The sequence below is a fragment of the Dermacentor albipictus genome, unplaced genomic scaffold (assembly GCF_038994185.2).
Source record: "Dermacentor albipictus isolate Rhodes 1998 colony unplaced genomic scaffold, USDA_Dalb.pri_finalv2 scaffold_30, whole genome shotgun sequence".
In the NCBI taxonomy this organism is placed as follows: Eukaryota; Metazoa; Arthropoda; class Arachnida; order Ixodida; family Ixodidae; genus Dermacentor; species Dermacentor albipictus.
In genome coordinates, this window is record NW_027225584.1 from 1,290,332 (window position 1) to 1,313,261 (window position 22,930).

Below are 22,930 nucleotides of genomic sequence, written 5' to 3' on the forward strand. Positions count from 1 at the left end.
TTCGAGAACCAGTAAGGTTGTGTATCAAAGAAAATACTTTTTCCTGGTCTCGTGTGACGTCGTCTCTGTTAATGAACAACCAACTGGTAAAAAAATAGCAAGTATTCTAGGAGCACTTGTGTATGGTACCTCAACCTGTGTCATTGATTTCTGCAGGTAGCCAACTCCAAAGTCGAAGAGCTGTCCCAGTCACAGAAGCAGCTTCAGGCAGAACGGGCCGTTCTGCAACAGCAGCTGGATGCACTTGTGCAAGATAAAGCCCAAGAAGCTGCTGGTTCAGAGGCCATCCTGGAAGTGTCACAGAGCCACATGAAGCAGAAGATTGAGGAACTGCTGTCCCAGTGCAGTGCCCTAATGCAAGAGCGTGACATGTGCAACTCAGCTCGGGAGGCTCTGCTGCAGCAAGCAGAGAGTGCCAATGAAGAGGCAGCCAACCTTCGGCAGAAGATCTCTGCGCTGCTGGAGGAACGGTCCTCACTTGAGAATCAACGGGATGAGAAAATGAACGAGTGTATTCTACTGCAAGAAGAGAAGCATGGTTTGGAGAGGCAGGTGTCTGACCTGTATCAAACAAAGGAGGACCTTGAGGCGAAGGAGAAGGAATTTGCCGAGATCCTGGACGACAACAGCAGCCTGGAAAAACTGCTTGCTGAAGCTATGAACGAGAACACACAACTGCAGGAGAGTGTCAACAGCCTGCAAGTTAAACTTGTTGAGACGGAAGCTGAGAAACAGAGGCTTGCTGATGAGCTAGAAACAGCCCGAAACTTAGCATTCAGTGAATCTCAACGATTGGAGGACGCCATAAGAAACCTGGAGGACAAACTTGCAAATCAAATTGAGAAGCACCAAAATGTGGAGCATGAGTTGGAAGTTTCTCTTTGCCAGCAGATTGAATCGGAAGAGCAGAGAAAAAAAAACACCAGGTGTGTTCGATGTTCAGAGGAACTGAAGCGGCTTAAGGACACAAATAAAGAACTCTATGACGCATTGCAAGAATCAATGAGCAAGGCATTTTCGAAAGAGATCGAGGTTAAGCAGTTAGTAATAGAGAAACAAAAGCTTGTGGATGAGCTGGAAGAAGTGAAAGATTTCTACGACTTTCAGAAATGGGATGTCAGCGATCTTCAGCAAGAATGTGAGAAGTTGAAAGCTCAGGCAGGGCGTCTGGAGGCCGATCTTGACAATGACAGGCTGCACACTCAGAAACTCGAGCATGAGCTGGAAGCTGCAGAGTGCAGGGACCAGCAGTCACTACGAGAAGTGGAGATGTTGCGCCTGCAGCTGAAGGATATGGCCCTGCATGCTTTGAAGTACCAAGAGGCCTTTCGGGACATAGCTCCTGCCAATATGGAGCCACACGTATTGTTAAAGGCATTTAATCGAATCTGCCAACTCATTCTAGAAGCAGCTGAGCGAAATTTGGTGGATATTCAAGTGGAAGGCCTGCTGCCAGGATTGGGGGCCACACTTGTGCTGAATGATTATAGTGATGATTGTGGGGCTGGTGGTGAAAATCTTGGAGAGGACAGTGCAGGTGCAATTTCTGCTGAGGCCTATGAGCGCCTCAAAAGGGAAACAGAAAGAGTGCAGGAACAACTGCGTGCAAACATGAAGGCTGTAGACCTCCTTCAGTTTGAGAAGCAAGCTATAGAAGAGGAACTGATGCTTGAGAAAAGCAGGAAAGACTGCTTAAACAAAGAACTTGACGCATCTGCACATCAAGTATGCTTGCTGGAAGAGAAAGTAGCCGACTTGGAATCACAGTTTCAAGCCCAAGTTTCAGGTCTTAAAAATGACTTAGAACAAAAAAGAAGGGAGCTTAAAGAAAAAGATCAGTTCCTTGCACATACTCTTAGACAGGCTGTAACAATCAGGAAAAACTATGAAGACCTTGAAGGCATTAAACAGGAGCATGCTAGAGTTCTGGATGAATTGTGTGTATGTGACTCTTCTAGGAAAATAATTTCAAAAGCTCAAGAAAATTTCAATTCATTGCTGCAACAATACATGGAGTTAAGAGCTTATTGGAACAAGTTGGAAATAAATCTGAAAAGGGCTAATCAGATAACACCACCAGATCGGGAAGCACCAAACCCAGCTATTAGTAGTGAGCATTTGGAAACGGAGGAAGTTGGCACTGGCGAAGTGATAACAGCTCCAGTACTTGGTGAAAGAGGGTGGGAAGATGTTGAGATCAAACGGTGTTGCACAGACTTGCAAAGTGGAGTGGAAGGCACGAGAGATGCAGACAGACATTCTTCTGAAGATTGCTCATCTCTAAGAGCACACTTGCTGACTAGTACGGAAACACAGGAATGTATTTGTGAAGAAGTTTCTAAACTTAAAGCAGAACTGCAGGCAAAATCTAAGCTCCTTGACCGAATCCATGGCGAGCTAGATGACCAGTTGGAGCAGTCTGAAAAACTAGAGGCATTGCTGATGGACAGGAACAGGTATTTACAAGAGTGCAAAAGTGATGTTGTGAAGAAAGACTGTGAACTAGCAGGTTTGACATTGGAATTGTCTCACCTGAAGGACCAACTGATTTTTTATGAGAAGGAATGTGCCAGGTTGTGTGCTGTCTTTCAGCCTGAATCTAATAATGAAGCTGGCATGGAGCATGATATGCTGCGTGAATGGTACAGTGCTCACAGAACCATGCTGAAACTTTTGTCTCGGCTCATTGTGCATGCTTCAAGGCAGCAGAACCCACAAGTCTTTTCAGATGGAAATGGAGACTCAGATGTGCTCTCTCAAGCAAGATGCATGCACACTGCATTGTCAGGAAAATTGGAGTCTGTTTCTTTTAAAGAAGAGCCTTCTTCATCACTTTATTGTATTATCACAAGAGCAGTGTGCAAAGATTTGGCTACTGAATTGGCTCTTATAAAGAGCTTTGAGCAAATGCTGGGCACCATTTCTGTTGGTGGGCCCTTTAGTAAAACACGTCTAGTAGAGCCTGAAGCTGAATCTGAAGTGGAGGTGCAACGACGCGACAAAGAGATTGCCTATCTGCAGAGCTCAGTCCAGGAAAAAGAAGACAAGCTGACGAAATATAAAGCCTTGATCATTAAGTTGAAGAAAGAAGTGGCAGACAAGAGCAAACAGGTAAGATTTCATCACATTAGGAATAAAAGATAAGTTTCCTTGTGCCTTCTTTTTGCCAGGTGAACTTCGTGGAAAGAGAGTTGTCTGATATGAAGCAGGAACTTGAAAAAAATGCCCAAGCATCTAAACAGTCTGTACAGAACTTTCAGGTAAGATGTCTTTAATGTGTGGAATCCTAATTTTAACTATGATAGCTGCACAACACTATGTGTGTAACGTAGACTTGTGCTTTTGTTGAAGGCCTGTTGAGAGCTTTAGCAAAAAAAAGTTGCAGGCTTCGCGATGTTATTGAGCCAGCGCTAGCTCTTCCTGGCTTGAAATGGCGTCTTATATAATTGCAGCAGTGTGCAATGGTAGGGTGATTGGTTCAGCATGGCTTGTGAAGGTAAACAATGCTGGAAAGCAAAGACTGACAGAATTAGTGCTGACTAACAGCTGGAGGGTTTTATTGTGAACAGTGTGATAAATAGAGCCAAAGCTTACACATAAAAGCATAAACTTGTTGGTTAAAGAGCACCTAAAACGGTTCAGACAAATTTTGTAAGGTAGCTACAAACTACCTAAGATACAGCTATGTTAAAGTTGAGTCACTTTAGCATGTGCTAAAGAGGATGAAGGCGAAAGCCTGCATGCTCAGGAGACATTAAATTTCTTGACATTTTCATCCGAATGCATTGTTACTTCCTAATACTTGTCTTCCCCCACCTTAAGGTCGCGGGTTCGAGTGCCTTAATTAACTCTACCTTAACTGTGTTAACTTCACCCTAATTCACACAAAAAGTTGTGGGTTCGACTTCCACCAAAGGTTGTGGGTTTGAGTGCCATAATTACCTTTATCTTAATTCATTTTACCTTAACTCGTACAGTAATTGGTACAGGTCGTTGGTTCAAGTGCCTTAATTAACTATATCTGAGTTGGCATCATTTAACACCAAGTGTTGCATGTTCGACTTTCACCAGAGGTCGTGGGTTCGAGAGCCTTAATTAACACTATCTTAATTAATTGTGCCTCTCCAGTGAAGCTAGCCTAGCAGGACTGTCTGAAGACCTATCAGGCATTGTTTGGGATATTATTGGCCTTAGTGAAGTTAGAAATGGTGAGGCTTATACAGTGCTCACAAGTGGCCATGACCTCTGCTATAGAAGACTTCCAGATAAGAAGCAGCACAGAGTAGGATTCCTAATATATAAGGACATTGTGGGCAACGTTGACGAATTCTACAGCAGAAATGAGAAAATAGAAGTAGTCGTAAAAGAACTTAATAAGAGCCTACGCTCCAACTTCCAGTCATGATGAGGATGAAATAGATCAGTTCTATGAAGATGTTGAATTAGCGATGAGAAAAGTACAAACTCAGTGTACTATAGTAATGGGCGACTTCAATGCAAATGTGGGGAAAAAGCAGGCTGGCGAACAAGCGATTGGCAACTATGGCGTCGATTCTAGGAATGCTAGAGGAGAGATGCTGGTAGAATTCGGGGAACGGCTGCATATAATGAACACCTTCTTCAGGAAGTGTAGCAACAGAAAGTGGACCTGCAAAAGCCATAATGGTGAGACAAGAAGTGAAATAGATTTCATACTTTCTGCCGATCCCAGCATAGTGAAGGATGTTGAAGTGTTAGGTAAAGTGCAGTGATCATAGGTTGGTGAGGTCTAGGATTCACCTAAATTTGAAGAGAGAAAGAGTAAAATTGATCACGAAGAAACAGGCCAACCTAGATGCAGAAAGGGTAAAAGCAGACCAATTCAGGCTGCTACTTGTAAACAAAGATGCAGCCTTAGAACAGAGAGATGATGATGATGATGACATAGAGGCATTGAATGAAACCGTAACTAGGCTGGCTTCAGAGGCAGCAATGAAGTGGGAGGCAAGGCACCAAGGCAACCAGTAGGCAAGCTTTCCCAAGTAACAATGGACCTAATAAACAAAGGACAAAGAATGAAAGTGTCCAACTCAAGTTATAGAGTTCGCAGAACTGTCAAAACTGATCAACAAGGAGAAAATAAGGGGTGTTAGAAATTATAGTGTCAGAAAGGCTGAGGAAGCCGTAAAAAATGTACACAGCATGAACTCAATGAGAACGAAACTTTGCATAGGACAAGCCAAGAGGTATGCACTTAAAGATCAGCAGGGCAGTATCATCAGCAATCTCGGAAGATATAGTAAAAGCAGCGGAAGAATTCTATAATAACATGTACTGTGCCCAGAGGAGCCATGATACATCCATTCGAAGCAGTAATGAACAGGTTACAGAGGCTCCTTCTATAACTAGCATTGAAGTTAGAAGGGCCTTCCAAGACGTGAAGCGGGGGAAAAGTGGCAGGAGAAGATGGAATAACAGTGGATTTAATCAAAGATGGAGGAGACATAATGCTTGAAAAACTGGCGGTCCTTTACACGAACCGTCTATTGACTTCCAGGGTCCCAGAGAACGGGAAGAATGCCAACAGTATACTAATCCACAAAAAGGGAGATGTTAAAGAATTGAAAAATTATAAGCCCATTAGCTTACTTCCAGTATTATATAAAATATTCTCCAAGATAATCTCCAATAGAATAAGGGCAACACTGGACTTCAGTCAACCAAGGGAACAGGCTGGTTTTAGGAAGGGATACTCTACAATGGATCACATCCATCTCATCAATCAGGTAATTGAGAAATCCGCAGAGTATAATCAGCCTCTCTATGTGGCTTTCATAGATTATGAAAAGGCATTTAATTCAGTAGAGATACCAGCAGTCCTAGAGGCATTATGTAATCAAGGAGTACAGGACGCTTAAGTAAGTATCTTGGAAAATATCTACAGAGATTCCACAGCCAATCTAATTCTCCACAAGAAAAGTAGGAAGATACCTATAAGGAAAAGGGTTAGACAAGACGACAGAATCTTTTCCAATGCTGTTCACTGTGATCATGGGAGAACGGCGAATACCTGATCAACCTTCGGTTTTTGGATGACATTGTCCTGTTGAACAACACTGGGGACGAGTTACAACTAATGATTGAGGACCTTAATAGAGAGTGTAAGAGCGGGGTTGGATTAATATGCAGAAGATAAAGATAATGATGAATAGCCAGGCAAGGGAGCAAGAGTTAGGATCGCCAGTCAGCGTCAGTAGTCTGTGAAGGAGTACATTTAGCTAGGCCAATTACTCACAGGGAACCCTGGTCATAGAAGGAAATTTACAGAAGAATAAAGAGGGGTTGGAGGGCATACGGCAGACATTGTCAGCTCCTTGACTGGAAGCTTACCATTATCATTGAAAAGGAAGGTGTACAATCAGTGCATTTTTTCGGTGTTGACATATGGGGCAGAAACTTGGAGACTGACAAAGAAGCTGGAGAACAAGTTAAGGATCATGCAAAGAGCAATGGAATGAAGAATGCTAGGCATAACATCAAGAGACAGAAAGAAAGCTGTTTGGATGAGAGAGCAAACGAGTATAGCTGATATTCTAATTGACATTAAGAGGAAAAAATGGAGCTGGGCAGGTCATGTAATGCTTAGGTTAGATAACCGATGGACCATTAGGGTTATAGAATGGGTGCCAAGAGAAGCGAAGTGCAGTCGACGATGGCAGAAGACTAGGTGGGGTGATGAAATTAAGAAATTAGCAGGCGCTAGTTGGAATCAGTTGGCACATGACAGGGGGTAATTGGAGATTGCAGGGAGAGGCCTTCGTCCTGCACTGAACATAAAATAGGCTGATGATGATGATATAGCGCCAAAGTTAATGGGTTTGACTCCTAGCAAAGGTGGAGGATTCGACTGTTAGCACAGCTCGTGGATTTGAGTGCCTTAGTTACCTCAGTCTTAATTAACTGCACCCTAGTCAACTTTGCCCTAATTAGCACCAAATGTCGTGGGCTCAGTTGCGTTAACTCTAATGAACTGTGCCTTAATCAACATTGACCTATGTAACACCAAATGTAGGTTCGACTCCCACCAAAGGTCGTTGGTTCGAGTGTCTTTGCATTATTTAACACCTAAGGTCGAGGGTACAGCTCCCACCAAAGGTAGTGGGTTCAAAAGCCTTAATTACCTCTTATCTTAACTGTACTTTAACTTCACCTATATAGCACCAAAGTTCGTGGGTTCAACTACCACGAAAAGTCGATTCGAGTGACTTAATTACCTCTACCTTAATTAACTGGCTTAATTAACTTAACAAGGTGTTGGCAGTGCACAGTCAATATGGGCGAGGAATGGAAGATGGTTTGGCAAAAGCAGCTGAAGCAAGGTGTAAGTGTACTACAGAGTTTCAAGAAGGACAGCAACATCGTTTGGCCATTCATGCATTTAGTCAGTGCCCGCCTCATGATTCCATGCAAACAGAAACTTACAGAAGGGGCAGAACAGGCAAAAACTAATCCTAACGCATTACTGTCGCATGAATCCCATTGATCATCCACAATTTTTCAATTGTTAAGTGTGTTGGCTGCTGTACCAGATAGCTTGTTAACAGCGGGGTTTTGTCCGTTGCGGTTAATGGATGCAGAGTCTTCAGAATGAATACGACAACCTGCAAGACCAAAATGAGGCCACAAGGTCATTGTGCAAGGAGCTGGAGGTCAAGGTGGCATCTGCCGTCAACGAGCTGGCTGAAGCTAAGTGTGCACTTGCTGATGCTTCTGCAGAAAAAAACAAGCTGAAGCAAATCATTGAAGTGCTCACTGCAGAGGTGAAGGTGGGTGACATCACATACCACTGATGGCGTTGCCTATGCAGACTGATTTTAGTGGATGAGAGCCTTTTATTAAGTTTTAATTTCTTCATGCTAACTACGATTCCCATGATTCTTGCATGGGTAATAACTGATGGTAATATTAAAGGTTTGTTGGAACTACAAGGACACTAGAAAATGCTCTCGTTTATGGAAATATTGTCTTGTCATGTTGCCTGCTGCTTTACTCGTGTACGTTTTGCTTAGTGAAAGTGCAGAAGGGTATGCCTTCTGAGCAGCTCTGTGTCCATGTTGAAAATGGTGTGTGCAATGTGCCAAACTTGTACATTGGACTTCTCAATAGACAGAAACAACTTTGGTTGCCAGCAGTGGTGCAATAACGACCCTAAAATGTACCATTTGTGAAGCAAATATGAAGGATAAAGACGGGAGAGGTAGACATCAACTGCTGTTTAAGTGTTGCAAGCAGGGCACAATTGCAGTGGTAGTGCTAGGTAGGTATTTGTCCATGTGGATTTGCTTGCAGCTGCTGAAATGTGTGCAAGGTCGTGTGCAACTAATCAAATAGTATATTTTTAATTTTTATGTCTTCAAGGCCAATGTGGCATGGTAGTGGGCATAATACATGTACAGTAAAACCTCGTTAATTCAAAATTTGTTAATTCAAAATCCCAGATAATTAGAAGGTTTTCTGCGGTCCCGCATTTTCCTATGTAAATTTGACCAGACAATTTGAACCGGCAGCCTAGGCCAACCCAGTTAATTCGAAGATTTGGGGTGCTATGCGGCAATTCCTGATCCCCATTTCACCGCAAACCCGATGAAACGACGGTCATTTGGAGCCGCGAGGTGACCTCGCTGGCTGCAGAAAGCAAAATCAGCACACGCTCCTGTCAATGGAATGATACTGCAGGAGAAGGCCAACAACTTGGCTCTGCAACTTGGGCACGAAGAGTTGAAGTGTAACAATGGATGGTTCAGCTGTTTTAAAGAGCGCAATAATTTGACCTTCATAGCAGTCTGTGGCGAGAGCGGCACCGCAAACAAGAGCATCGTCGACGACTGGAAGAAACACACATTGGCTCCGTTGCTTAGCGATACGGTGCAGGCGATGTGTACAACCTTGACAAGGCAGCCGTTTTTTACAAAATGATGCCCACAAAAACGTTCGCAGCAAAGGACACCACGGTCACGGGTCGAAAGCAGGGCAGGGAAAGAATGACCATTCTGTTCAACGCGAACATGTGCGGTAAACACAAGCTGCCGCTACTCGTAGTTTGAAAGAGTGGAAAGCCTCGATGCTTTAAAAATGCACGGCTGCCACCAAGGTATGAACTTATCTACCGGCACAAGAAACAGGGTCTCTACCAACCGGGTAAACCGGGAATTCTCAGGGATTTTAAGTACTCGGGGGAAAACTCTGGGAATTTGTGCCTCTATCAGGGAAAATTAGCTGTAATATTATTGAAACGATCAAAAGTCGTGGTAATGCCGACTCGAGTAACAGACAAGAATCTTAATTAATCATCTTTTACGCCTTGTCTTCGGCTGGAGGAGTTGCCAGTGTACAGTCAAGGACCAACTTTCCGGATGCCCGATAATTTGGACGGCTTCGCGGCACCACCACGTACCCCATAGAGTCAATGTATCAGAACATCTGAAACTTCAGACACATGAACCCTTCACCGTCCGATTTTCTGGACTTTTGGCCACAACCGCAGGTCGGAAACGGCCTTAATAAAAGCCACCACCGCTGCCGTTTTGATTACCTCACCTCCTCGAACCGGCGCTCTCGCACGCAGATCCGCTGGCAGTCGTAGCCACCACTGCGGCAACGCTAGACTTAGCTGCTTAGACGTTCGCTATTGAGCTTCTTGCCATTGGGTGCCATGTTTTTCTTTGAAAGAATTCACTGCTGTCAGCAATGGCACCGACTTTGTGGTCCTCGCGATTGGCTTAGAAGCGGTGCGTTGCATAATGCTGGTTCCCGAAAGTCAGCTTCCCCTCTCTACAGAAATGTTGCTTGGTGAAGCATACACAAAAGTATTGCAGTGAAGCATAACAAGTGTGGGAAGGGGCTATTGCCACGGGACACAGTATGTATTCATTAATTATACACGCGTGCACCCGGTATCTCCTGTCGTAGTATGAGAGCTGATATGCCTAATACGTGTATCGACAGGCTTTCAGAGCATTTTCGAATGTGCCTGTGGCAGTTCGAGCCCTTAAGGGCAGTAAGGGACATGCATTTATTTTTTCCAACTGGCCGATTTTTTTAGGTTTTCGCGGCCCCTAGGTAGTTCGAAAAATCGGACGGGGACTGTTCAGTTGACCAAGAAGATGCTTTAAATGGTCCGTGGGACGAACGAGTGACGGAAGGAGGGCAAGAACAGAAAGGACTTACGCATTGAGGAATGAATGGAAAAGGAAGCATGCTGCGGCTGTTTTGAAGGAGCTTGAGCTCAAATAGCGAAGTGTTGCCTGAAGCCGAGGTGCAGTTGTCTCGCTTGATACAAACCAAAATAAACTACTTAAAGCAGTGAAACACAACACTGAGGCATCATGCGTGGGCTGAGAGTATGTCAGGACAGTTGAGGTTGACTTATGAGCTGTTGAGAAAGAATCTCATTTGTGACAAAGTTCGGGTCTCATGCCACTGAGCTTGCTACCAGTTGATAGAAATAGCTCATATTCGAAAATATTTGCTTTTGTATGCATCTTCTATTTATTTGTACAGTCGCCGACTGTTTATTCGGACCTCACGGGGACTGCGGAAATGTCCGAATAAACAGGTGTCCGAAAAAGCAGATTAAGAAAAAAAAATGAAATCCTTTATTTCCACGCACTTATTCGGGCTCGGCAGTAGGCTTAAAGAAATCGTGAATGCGCCGTTGCACGCTGTTCCGTTTACGCGCAGTCAGATAAGCCTGAATCTCAGAGAGGGTCGTACGGTCACTATAGGCGGCTGAAAGCACAGTCACTGCTTGTACACGATCCGCATGCGACGGCAGCGTAGCACATGGTGCGTCAACTTCCGACTCGGTCATCGTCCGGCGGTGCAGCAGAAACCCGACGAATGATCTCGCCGTCATCGATTTCTGCGCATGTCAGTACAGCAGCGTCACCACCTGTGAAACTGTCAATGAGACGGTGTCCGGAATCGCAATGCAACCACTGCGCAAGTCTCGGCAGAACATTTTCCGCGTCGGTAGGGAGCACATCGGAAGGCGACAAATCTTCGCCCTCCCGGCACCCGCTTGCCGGCATTCCGCAGCGCAGTCTGCGCGGGCACTGTCGGCGCCATTAGAGACTTGACGCGATGTTTCCGTATGCCGCGTTGGATCGCCGAAACCTCGACACAGCACACAAAGCAAACACCGCCATGCCGACACCAGTCACACAAGTGAAAAAACGCGGCCTGCTTGCAGCGTTGTGCGCGAAGAAACTAATCAGCTGCTGGATTGTCTTGACATGGCTTACTAAGCTGAAACCGGAACTGCTGCAGATCCACTCTATCGAACCAGGCAGAAACGATGATGATGAGCGGGGATTTCCAGTAGCGCCACTTCGTGGGGCAGCAAGGAAGCTCCATTCAAAACAAAAATGGCGTTCAGCAAGTCGAACCGTGCACCGGTCAGAGTCGGTGCACGGTGCTCTCGACCGAGTTGGCTCAAGGAGAGTCCGAAAAATCAGACGGGAGGTTGCAAGGTGTCCGAACTTTCGGCAGTTGTTATACATTATGGTCCATGGGGAGAATGGCGGTGCCGCAAAGCTGACCGAATATTCGGGCATGTCCGAATTTTTGGAGTCTGGAAAATCGGTCGGCGACTGTATTTGAGAATGCCCGACTCGATTTGCAATTTTTTTTCGAAAACATTTTATTTGTCATCCTAAAACCATCCCTTCTATTCTCTTTTTGAATAACATGAACATTACTACCTAGTATTAAAATTTGAATTGTCTTTTTTTTTTTCATATGCTTACTAGAGAGTGACAGCATCGGGCAATATGGTTTTAGCCTGTCTTGACGTAAAACATAGTTCTGCATCACTCTGGGAATTTTGCAAAGGCACTCAGGGAAAACCTGGAAAACTCGGGGAATTCGGAAATGTCAACTTGGTAGACACCCTGAAGAAAGCCTGGGTCACAGGCGCAATATTTGAAGATTACATTCGGCAGCTTGACCGTAAGTTCGTGACCACAGGCAGGAATGTACTTTTTGTTGTTGATAATTGCCTGGCACATGGTGACATCCCACACCTGAAAGCTATCAGGATGCTATTTCTTCCTCCGAACACCACGTCGATCACGCAGCCAATAGACCAAGGCGTCATTCACCACATGAAAATTTACCGCCATCACCTGCTCAAGTGCATGCTCCTTTGCTGTGACATTGGCAAGGCAATGGCAAGGAGTACTCCATCGACCTCCTCGGGGCCATATGTCTTCTTTTGTATGCATGGAAGCAAGTGGAACCCACTTTGATCATGCGGTCTTTTGAACATGCTGGCTTCTCGAAGGAAAGCCCTGCCGATGCAGATGCTGACTATTCATGTGCGCTTGATGAAGAAGGAGCAGAGTATTGCGACCTCATCAATGCACTCTGCGCAGAGGATAGCGAATCCGGTGCAGTTGGCTTTGCCGAGTATCTGAACTTTGAAAATGATCAACAAACATGCTACTCGGAGTTTGAGAGCGAAGCTATTGCTGATGCGACCGTGTGCGATGACAGCGACGATGACGACGTTAACGAGCCCTCCCGAGCACCTGCTCTCGGGGAAGTTATTGGATTGCTGAACGTTATTCGCAGTTTTGTTGAGTGCCACAGTGAAAATTCTCAAATGCTGCACATAGTTGGCCAACTAGAAAACATGACCTTTGGAGCCTCAAACTACAGGACGCAGCAAACCAGCATCTCTGATTACTTTAAGAAATTCAAAGAACGCCGAATCAAAATAGTGCATTCCTGCAGCGAAATTTTTTGCCTGGGTTGCATTTTTTTTTGTGTTCGGTTCATTCGAAAACCTGCTTAATTCGAAGATCTTTTGTGGTCCCGATGACTTCAATTAACAAGGTTTTGCTGTGGATGTAGCTAAACGAATAGCACGCATATGCTGGAGGAACAAATAAGCTGAAATGCTTTACACAGCAATAAGCAGCATAGTCAACTTGAGCTACAAAGCAATACACAAGTGAACCATCTAATGGATCGAATAATGGGAAGTTGGCATGTCATTGATGTAAATGAAGAAAAGTAAACGAACCAGGGCAGAACCTTGAACTCGTAAAGCAATAGAACAGAGTGATAAATCATTCGCAGTGACAAACTGAGATATAATGAGAACATTTTCGATCCAAGGAAGAATGTATGAATCTGAGGTGGAGTTTGCAAAGCTTGAACCAGAGAAGCTGATGAGAAACCAAGTCAAATTATTTGCAGAAATCCCGATAGATGCACTTGCTGTGAATTCTGTCTGTAGCAGCAAACAGGTAATTTGTGAGTGCAATGAGTTGCTTCTCACAGTAATAAAAAAAAGAAAATTATGTGAAGTGGGGCAAATGAGTTGTAAATAAATTGTATGCTCAAACACTTCGCATTTCACGCTAGTCCATGATATTTGCCTGTAGTTACTATAAAATCCAAAGCAAAGAGCCCCATTGGAGTATATGCCCCTTCCCTTTTTATAGGCAACTGCTGCAGCGATAGTGTCGCTTAGAGCAAATTTTGCCCTAAGTGAAGCATTGCAGCGTGGTTATCACAGCACTACTCTTAATGTGATAGTGTTAAGGAGCGCACGTTGCAGAAAATACCACACATACCCAAACTGTTCATGTGACGCAAGGAATTCACTGAACTAATTGAATTTCTCAGGCTAAAATACGTGGAAAAATCGTAAACTAGAACTTCACACAACCTACAGACAGGATAGCTCTCGGATTGTAATTTGAATATACGAGAAAACATAATTCTGTTATGCGAAAACTCAAACAAACCCTTTTTCCAGCGTTTTTACAAAGCACAGACAGGAGACGGCGTCTGCCATTTGTGCACGCCGGTACCTAAATATCTCAGAGTCCACAGAGCAGCGCACCCGCTTCCTTGAAAGACTTCCAGATGGCACTCGCCTCCACCGCATCGCGACTCCTGCAAAAGGCTGCGTTTTGACCAGAAAGCCGGCCTTCATGCATAGCGTTCGCCACGAGCGTTTTCCGGTAAACATTACGGTTACGTACGCTGCAGTTGCCGAGAAGCGTGAGAAGCAGTCGGGGATCTTTGAATGCTATTGCATTCCACTCTTTAAGCGTCCTCCATATTTTTCTTTTCATGTGTGCCTGAGGTGATGTTCAGGTATCATTAAGATTCATGTTACTGTTCGTGGTGAAATGGAAATATATATATATATACTCTGAAAAGAAAAGCTTTGAGGCGGTGTTTTTCAGCTATGGATGCCTGCTTTTACCAGGCATCCTTAGCTATGATGGTGCTTGGCAGCACGATCATAGCAGCTTAAGGACGTTCAGTTTCCCTCATGTTTTTCACCTATATATTTGGCTGCAGCGATAGTGTAGGGACACTTGCTTTGTATAGTACATGTGCTAACTGAGGAACTGGCATCACTGGACTTTATGGCAGAACTTCACCTACTTTCAACTCAATAAGTACTGCGAAAATGCTTGAAAACATTATGAATGAATGCAATTACCAATTTATATTTGAAATTCACCATGAAATGAGCAAATCATGGTATGATGACACCGTTAAAGTTGGCATTAGATTCATTGCACTGCAGGGGCATAGTCAGGGGGTAGTTTTGGTGTCAGAACAACCCCCAAAATTTTCTGAGCGCCACATACCCCCCTCTCTCCGTCCTTTCAGTCTTTTTTTGGCCCGTGCTATTTACACACCTCATCGATATATTAAAATGTAAAAATGAAAATAAGAGTGTCGGTTTGTTGACAAAAATGGTCCCTGTTCTAAACACCAGGTGGCACCACTAAGCTGAAGTTATTGTGTCTCCGTCTTTTGTTCCTTCACTCGGCATTGTGATTCCCGTAAGACTCACAGTCGTCTCTCTAAAAGCTTCACTCTGTTGATTTTGATTCCATGGAGCCCTTTCATTGCATTTTTTACATATACTTTCAATCTCATGCTTATAGTGTGTGTATGTGTGTGGGCTCTTATGTTGGCATGAATGTTCTGGTACATTTGTGTTTTTTTTTCATGCAAGTGTTCTTTTGGAAGAAAATAAGTCTTTGGAGTCCTGTGTGCACCCGTGTTTTTATGAAGATACTGTATTACAGTGAATGAAACAAATAACCCTTCGGCTTTATTAGAGCACAAGAATGACTAAGCTGTTATTTGTGCTCAGGCTCTCTTTCTGTTTTTTTACTGGTGGCATATAACACCTAAAAAAAAATATTTCTGGCTACGCCATTGTCTCACTGACAGAATCGATCACTTGAGCTCGTATGCAGTAAAACAGTCAAATTTGGATTTCATAACGCAGAAATGTCAGAATTATTTGAATGTTGAGTTGTCGCAAGACCAATAAAGCAATAAACAAATGTTTAATGCATCAGTATCCCTTTAATTGGAGAAATCTGTTACGCTAGTTTGTATTTTGCACTAAATTTGTTTGGAAAGTGGGAAGTTCTTGTAACCTGTTTGAATTTGCACAAATATTCTGCAGAACACTGAGGCCCTTGTGACTTGTTGTATTGGGGCAGTGGCAGCATGAGACACAAACGTCTGATCGGAATATACATGCTTTTCATTACTGAGTACGTCTGTTTTTGTTTCCACTGACCAAGTCGGCAATGGCAGGCCAAGCTAAGTTTTTTGTTGTATGGTTAGTAGTATAATACTTTGTGTGCACACCATAAGCAGCAGATTCAGCTGGCATTTGGTTGCCTCCAAGGCGTACTGTCTAGCATTGCTGAGAACTTCCTCAAGGATGTTCAGATGAATTCTTAAATAAGCTGAACAGATGAGAAAAACAAGCAAATTTCCAAGCAGCAAGCAAGTTCCTTTTGTGTTCATCATGAAGGGAGTCTATAGTAGGTTCAATAATTTGCTAGTGTTTTCGGAGGATCTTTTGCAACGCTTTTGTGTGTGTGCAGGCTTGGGAGCATTGCAAGGCAGAATTGGAGGGCAAGCTGACCTCAGCGGAGTCTCAAGCTAGTAGTGCTAAGGAACAAGAGGAGAAGTTGCTGTGCCACATCAAGGTCTTGGAGGAGCAGCTCTCGGAGGCCAACAAGCAAATGCTTGCTGAAAAGGAGCAGCTTGCTAGGACTGCCATGCAACTGGAGAAAGTGCAGAAGGCAGGCATAATCTTAATTATTAATTATTATGTACACATTGCTAGTGTATCTACAATTTAAGAAATGCAGACATGACAAGAAAACAAATATTAAATGCTGTCTAGTCAGTACATACACCACCAATTATACCATTCCTACACACTGTTTAGCCATAGCTATCCCGCCCACAGAGTTGAAGCCTTTCTTGCCCAGAACGCTGAGAAACTTTTGGCAATTCATCTGGAACCATGAAACCTCAAATAAACTTAATTTAATTAAGCTGCACGTACGAAATTGGCCTTCAGTAACAAAAGCGCGACAAACTGATGTCATGTTCTGTCATCTGAGAATAGGACACACATACCCTATGGTACGCATTCTTACCTCCTGACTGGTAGTGAACCTCCTCTCTGTGGTAGGTGCGGTGAGAGGCTGACCGTTCTCCACATCTTGGTGGAGTGTTGGGAAGCAGAAGCTCAACGAAAAAAGTACTTTCCTATAACATACCGATGCCACATTCCCCTTCATCCAGCAATGTTTGTTGGAGCAGAACCAATTTTTGATCATAAATCAGTTTTAAAATTTTTACAAGGTGTCGATTTATTGTGCATTATAAGCCCACAATATTCGTAGCACATCCTCTCACGAGAGGCTGATGCTGCGATAGTAACAACCTGTATGGTACGTGCCTCCAGTACCTTATGCTTAAGGGCCTTGGTGAGGCAGTTGGGCTACTTTTAGCGACATATTTTAGTACATCACCTCTTCATAGTACATCGTTTTTTCATACCATATGTCATGTATCATTGTCCAGTTTTATTAAGAATACATTTACGCACTTTTCAAAGAATATATTTTAGGCCTCTATACAGCCGTGTTTCATCTACTTCTCGATGATCACTATTCGTTTAGCAATGGCAGTTTCTTATCATGGCCTTGGTGGTCTTTGAGCACTTCTGGCCCTTGCGCCAATAAACTCCAATCATCCTCATCATCACACTGTTTAGGATTATCCTGTAACTGAACAGAACTACACTTGAACCTCATTATAACGAAATTGAAGGGGGAGCCGAAATTACTTAGTTGTATACAGTACTTCATTATATCCATTATTTCCGTGTACTGCAATATACCGTATTTACTCGCATAATGATCGCACTCGCGTAATGATCGCACCCCTAAAATTTGTCGTCAAAATTCGATTTTTTTTATTTCCCGCGTAATGATCGCACCCCGAACTTGCCGCAGCGATATGTCGTATGCTAAGTCTAGCGAATAATGATCGCGCTTACCACCTGTCGAATGCTACGCGAACGACTCTTCAAGACAAGCCAAGCGGCCTGCACGCACTAAACATTCTTTTAAGTAGATGCCTCATTTCATTACTTTCATCACTTTCCGCACTTCCATGACAAAATGAGGTACAACCAAACTTGCCTTTATTATGGGTTGGCTTTATAATGGCTGATGTCAACAAAAACAATAAAGGCGCATTTCGATTCTTTTCATCTGCTTTTGCACTCGTGAGCACGCAACAAATCGCGCGCGGCAATGATAGTAGCCACGTTTACTCTGATACGTTAAAAGTGTGCCCTATTCATACGCCGACGCTTGTAACACAGCTAAGATATTCGCCCACCCTTAGCGGAAAGTAGTGAAGACAGATGCCGCAGTTTCCGCAGCATGCCCGTCATGTGTTTCTGTCACTGGCAGCTAAGCGCGCCCACCTATTACTGTCCCCTCAAAGTGGACATGGCTACGTTATTGCCGCAAACTTGCCGATATTAACGATATTATTCATCACTAATACGGAAGAAACTGTTTCAATGCACGTAATGTACTCACGAGAAGAAAAAAAAAATCGCGTTTGGCGCGTTCGGCTCGCTCCGCTAGCCGCCATTTTTGTTTTGGTGTCCCACACCCGCAATCTCGCATCCCGCAGCAAACGCGGACGAAAGAAAAAATTTTTTTTTCCCGGGAAATTTAACCCGCGTAATGATTGCACCCCTGAATTTGCTTCAATTTTTCTGACAAAAAAAGTGCGATCATTATGCGAGTAAATACGGTATGCCCAATGGGGTGCACAATTGTAAACATGGAAATAAGAAGACAGCTTTACGGCCCACGTAACTGCTACACGGCCACTCATGTGATGAAATTTGAATAAAACAAAAGAATCTGCAGCGTCTGCAACACGCGACTTAGCAACCTGATACGACACCCTTTAGGTAGCTGCCTTCTGATCCGCCGTGCATTGCCACGCAACATGGTGCCACTTGCGCAGACATGCGCAAAAACCTCGATATTGCTCCAGGGCGATCCCGGAGGCCAAGCCCAGCTGCACCTGCCTGCATTGCGCCTTCATTCATACTGCCCCATCATTCATAGCGCTGTGTGTAGATGCGCACTGTCGTGTGGCTCGCGCAGCCAGGCAAGCACAAGAGAGGTCAATGCAGAAGTATGATAGTGAACTGCTGCTTGTGTAGCTATGTGCAGCGGTGAGAAAGACCAGTGTTGCTTGACGATGCAGTTGACATTGGACTGCTGCGTTTAGAACTGCTGCGGCGAACAAGGGCCGAACCACATGGAAAGCGATGTACTCGGCCCCAACGATCAGGTATTTTTTGGTTTCGAAGATGAATCTGGGTCGTTATATTTATTGGCAGGACAATTTTTCTTCATTAAAACAAGGTTTTATATACATGGATATCTATGGGGATTTCAAGGGGATTTCATTTACCGCGTTATATTCATTGTTTTCTTATATATCCTGTATTGTTATAAGGAGGTTCGAGTGTAAATGGATGAGGAGATCTAAGCGTGTCCGAGATCATATTCTCGTTCACTTTCAGGAATACTTTCATGTGTTGGCTTTCTAATCCACCCACCATATTGAGTTTTTTGTGGTGCTTCTGAAAGAATGATGTGCTGCTGCTGCTTCATTCAAGGTGCAGAAAGTTGGAATGTAAAAGTGCATCATTCTTGTTTGCTGGCTCTTTTTGCAGGAGACTAAAATGCACACACTTCAGAACCTGGAGATTGCCGACTATGAGCACACTGTAACAGAACTGAATAACCTTTTGAAGGAGAAAAATGATGAGCTAGACAACACTAGGAAAGAGTCGTTGGCTTACCAGTCCAAAATTACCAACCTTGTTGAACACATTGGTGAGTGTTTTTTAGGTATCACATCTCCTTTAAGCAAAGAATGTGTGCCCAGCAGGGCTTAATGCATGCCCAGCATACATACTTAGCGTTTAGCTGTTGTGTTTAGCTCAACTATGCTGGAAATGGGAGCTGTGGCAATTCTTCGCTGCTGTTATCATAAGCTTGATGTACACTTGCGGTTAAGCATGAAATGCTCATAGCAGGCTAAGTGAACCCGGTTTCAAGCTGGTAGACCTGTAGAGTTGCAGCAATGCCAGCACATTTCAACACTTTGAGGGTCACATTTTTTTCCAGAAATGCGTCCTCTTGGGGTCACATTTTTTATTGGAAGTCTTACATTTTTCAGGGTGATTTATTTCAAGAAAAAACGAATAAATGATTTTATAGGTGCCATTAAAGCAACAAAATATTTGTGCAGTATTATACATGGATAAACTAGCATAATTCTTTTACAAATCTAATAAAATTAACATGTTAATGCTTATGTTATGTTAATGCTTAAATAGGTTTGGCATAACTAGGGCCTGTATTTTGTAATGTTCTATTTCATTTTCCATTCTTACCATGTGTAGTGCTGAGGGACAAAGACAGCACTGCAGTGGCGGTGGAGACATGTCCGAAACAATGAGTTTATATAAATAGAAAATGTAGTGGATTGTTAAAGAATACCGCCCAAGGGGGACATGGCCGCGAAACCAAGGCATGCCATGTGAGCTCCCGCAAGCATACTCTTTGTTGTGCACCCATCAGAAAAATTAAGTAAATTAGAAATTTGCAATAATCAATTGTTTAATAGCTAGATGACATTTTATCAGTTACCGCACGTCTCGCAAAAAAGGAGGCATGCATAGCAGTATCGCCAGTTTGCAATCGTCCACCTCTAAACAAAGTAATTGCACGGTTCAGGAGAACCTTGCAGGTGAGCATGTTATATTAAAACTTTCAGAAATATGAAACGAGATCGCAATTGGTTTTTGCGACACCTGTAACTCAAACTGCGCACGTGACAATGGCGAATATAAAGTGTGCAAGCACATGGCGATGAACTAGGTGAAGCTGGAAAACTCCTTAACCACGACCCTACCATAACTGAATAACCACCAATTGAAAATTTTGTGGGGCTGCAACATTCATATGGGGACGGATTACTAGTGAAGCTGTTTACTACAAGTTCTCCGCTTTTACGGGGTCCTACTGTTGCTGGCTGTATTTGCGTTTTTCCTGTAGACACTTCTCCGCTCATTCCTCTGGTGTGAATCACCACACTACGTAAAGCAACTGAATGTTTAAAAGTAGCACCAACCACTTCCCTCCTCCTCAGTTTCACTCTCCCGCTCAGCACAGCATTGATGGTGGCGCCACCTAGATCAGATCTGCTGTAGCAGACGACGGCTTACGCGCTACTGAATGAAATCCGCGGAAAACTTCGTTCCAGCCTTGCAGAGCAGTTTTTGAGTCGAGATTTTGCTTCATCAGTCAGTAAATGACCTTTATAATGCCATATTGGAATTGTGCAAAAATATAGAGAAAAGGACCATTATTTAAGACATAAAGCATCCGCATGTTGAGAATTCGTGTTGCTGAAGCATGACGCATGCTCGTGGTATGCTCAAACACGTGCATAATTGCCAGAGTTTCAACAAGTTTTGACTGCATGAATGTATGTGAACGTGGTTTCGTAGGTCCATATACGTGACCTGCAGAATACTTTGGTTTGGCCAGCTTGTGAAAGATTCCAACTGTCTTGGGTCAGCAATGCCTAGAAACTAGGCTGCTTCTGCTCTGCGCCTTTTACAGATGCGTAGCTAATGCACGGGTTCTGGCAGCCATGAGCAATCTTTTCACACTTAGACGGTATTGATAATGTGAACAACGTACCGGTAGTTTTCGCAGCTCATGAAATCGTTTATTTATTTCATTTATTACAGTGCAAGAGGTTGAGGAAAGACAGGGGAAAAGCAGGAGATGTAAAGACGATGAGCAAAGCGAGAACAAGGCTCCCACTTTCACCTTGTTCTCGTAGTGCAAGAGGTTGGCATTTGATAGCAAGAATGAACTTCATGGCAAAACTAGACAGAGGTTTCGAAAATAATTATCCCCTCCGCCCCATTATTAAACACTAACGCTTTTGTTGAAGTGCTAATTTTATATCTGCATACTCCGCACGTCTGTATTCTTTTGGGTTGTAAATCCGTTGCAGGGAAGCAGTGTTTCTATAATTGGAACACCATTTTTGAACCATATATTAGAGACAAAGATAACAAGAGGGTTGTACTACCAAAGAATTCTTACATAGGTTTAATAAAGGTGCTCAAGGACAGCAACTCTGACCGCACTCCATAATAAAAAACCGCGAAATTATTTGTCATAAGAGGTGCAAGGCAATGTACAGTGCACAGACGCCTGCAAGATCCATTTACTTAATTGGACGTGCAAAAATTTTAATGTTAAGCAGTAAGAATGCTAATCATTATCAGGTGTCCATGGTCATTTGTGGCCTTTCTCTGCTATGATAATCCTGCACTCAAAACGTGCGAGTAGCTGCTGCTCATCCCTCCGACTTCAAAGATGCGTCCGGCAGCAGCCGGGATAGGTACGAAATGCAAGAGTCCTGTATACTGTGTGATCAAAGTGCACATTAAACAGTCTCAGGTTACCTAAATTAAGTTATCCGGAGCCATCCACTACAACCTTCGGGACACTAAACGTGTTAAACACCACAAACCAAATCAATACATGCGCGTGTACATTGAAGCAAAACAACTGCATTCGCAAGCCTTCATCATCATCATCATCATCAGCCTGGTTACGCCCACTGCAGGGCAAAGGCCTCTCCCATATTTCTCCAACAACCCCGGTCATGTACTAATTGTGGCCGTGCCATCCCTGCAAACTTCTTAATCTCATCCGCCCATCTAACTTTCAGCCGTCCCCTGCTACGCTTCCCTTCCCTTGGAATCCAGTCCGTAACCCTTAATGACCATCGGTTATCTTCCCTCCTCATTACATGTCCTGCCCATGCCCATTTCTTTTTCTTGATTTCAACTAAAATATCATTAACTCGCGTTTGTTCCCTCACCCAATCTGCTCTTTTCTTATCCCTTAACGTTACACCTATCATTCTTTTTCCATAGCTCGTTGCGTCGTCCTCAATTTGAGTAGAACCCTTTTCGTAAGCCTCCAGGTTTCTGCCCCGTAGGTGAGTACTGGTAAGACACAGCTATTATACACTTTTCTCTTGAGGGATAATGGCAACCTGCTGTTCATGATCTGAGAATGCCTGCCAAACGCACCCCAGCCCATTCTTATTCTTCTGATTATTTCTGTCTCATGATCCGGATTCGCAGTCACTACCTGCCACAAGTAGGTGTATTCCCTTACGACTTCCAGTGCCTCGCTGCCTATTGTAAACTGCTGTTCTCTTCCGCGACTGTTAAACATTACTTTAGTTTTCTGCAGATTAATTTTTAGACCCACTCTTCTGCTTTGCCTCTCCAGGTCAGTGAGCATGCATTGCACTTGGTCCCCTGAGTTACTAAGCAAGGCAATATCATCAGCAAATCGCAAGTTACTAAGGTATTCTCCATTAACTTTTATCCCCATTTCTTCCCAATCCAGGTCTCTGAATACCTCCTGTAAACACGCTGTGAATAGCATTG

At 43.7% G+C, this 22,930-nt stretch overlaps 1 protein-coding gene across 7 annotated transcripts in view; it reads left to right on the forward strand.

Annotated features, from left to right (window-relative positions):
• The window catches only part of LOC135908429 (GRIP and coiled-coil domain-containing protein 2-like), a 217,187-nt gene that overhangs the window by 40,519 nt on the left and 153,738 nt on the right, over positions 1-22,930 (forward strand). For all 7 annotated transcript variants that reach the window (XM_070529776.1, XM_070529774.1, XM_070529777.1 and 4 more), the window contains 5 exons: positions 157-3,111; positions 3,171-3,260; positions 7,617-7,805; positions 15,924-16,124; positions 19,109-19,271. In XM_070529776.1, the coding sequence (XP_070385877.1) occupies positions 157-3,111; positions 3,171-3,260; positions 7,617-7,805; positions 15,924-16,124; positions 19,109-19,271 (3,598 nt within the window). The remainder of the gene's footprint in view (positions 1-156; positions 3,112-3,170; positions 3,261-7,616; positions 7,806-15,923; positions 16,125-19,108; positions 19,272-22,930) is intronic.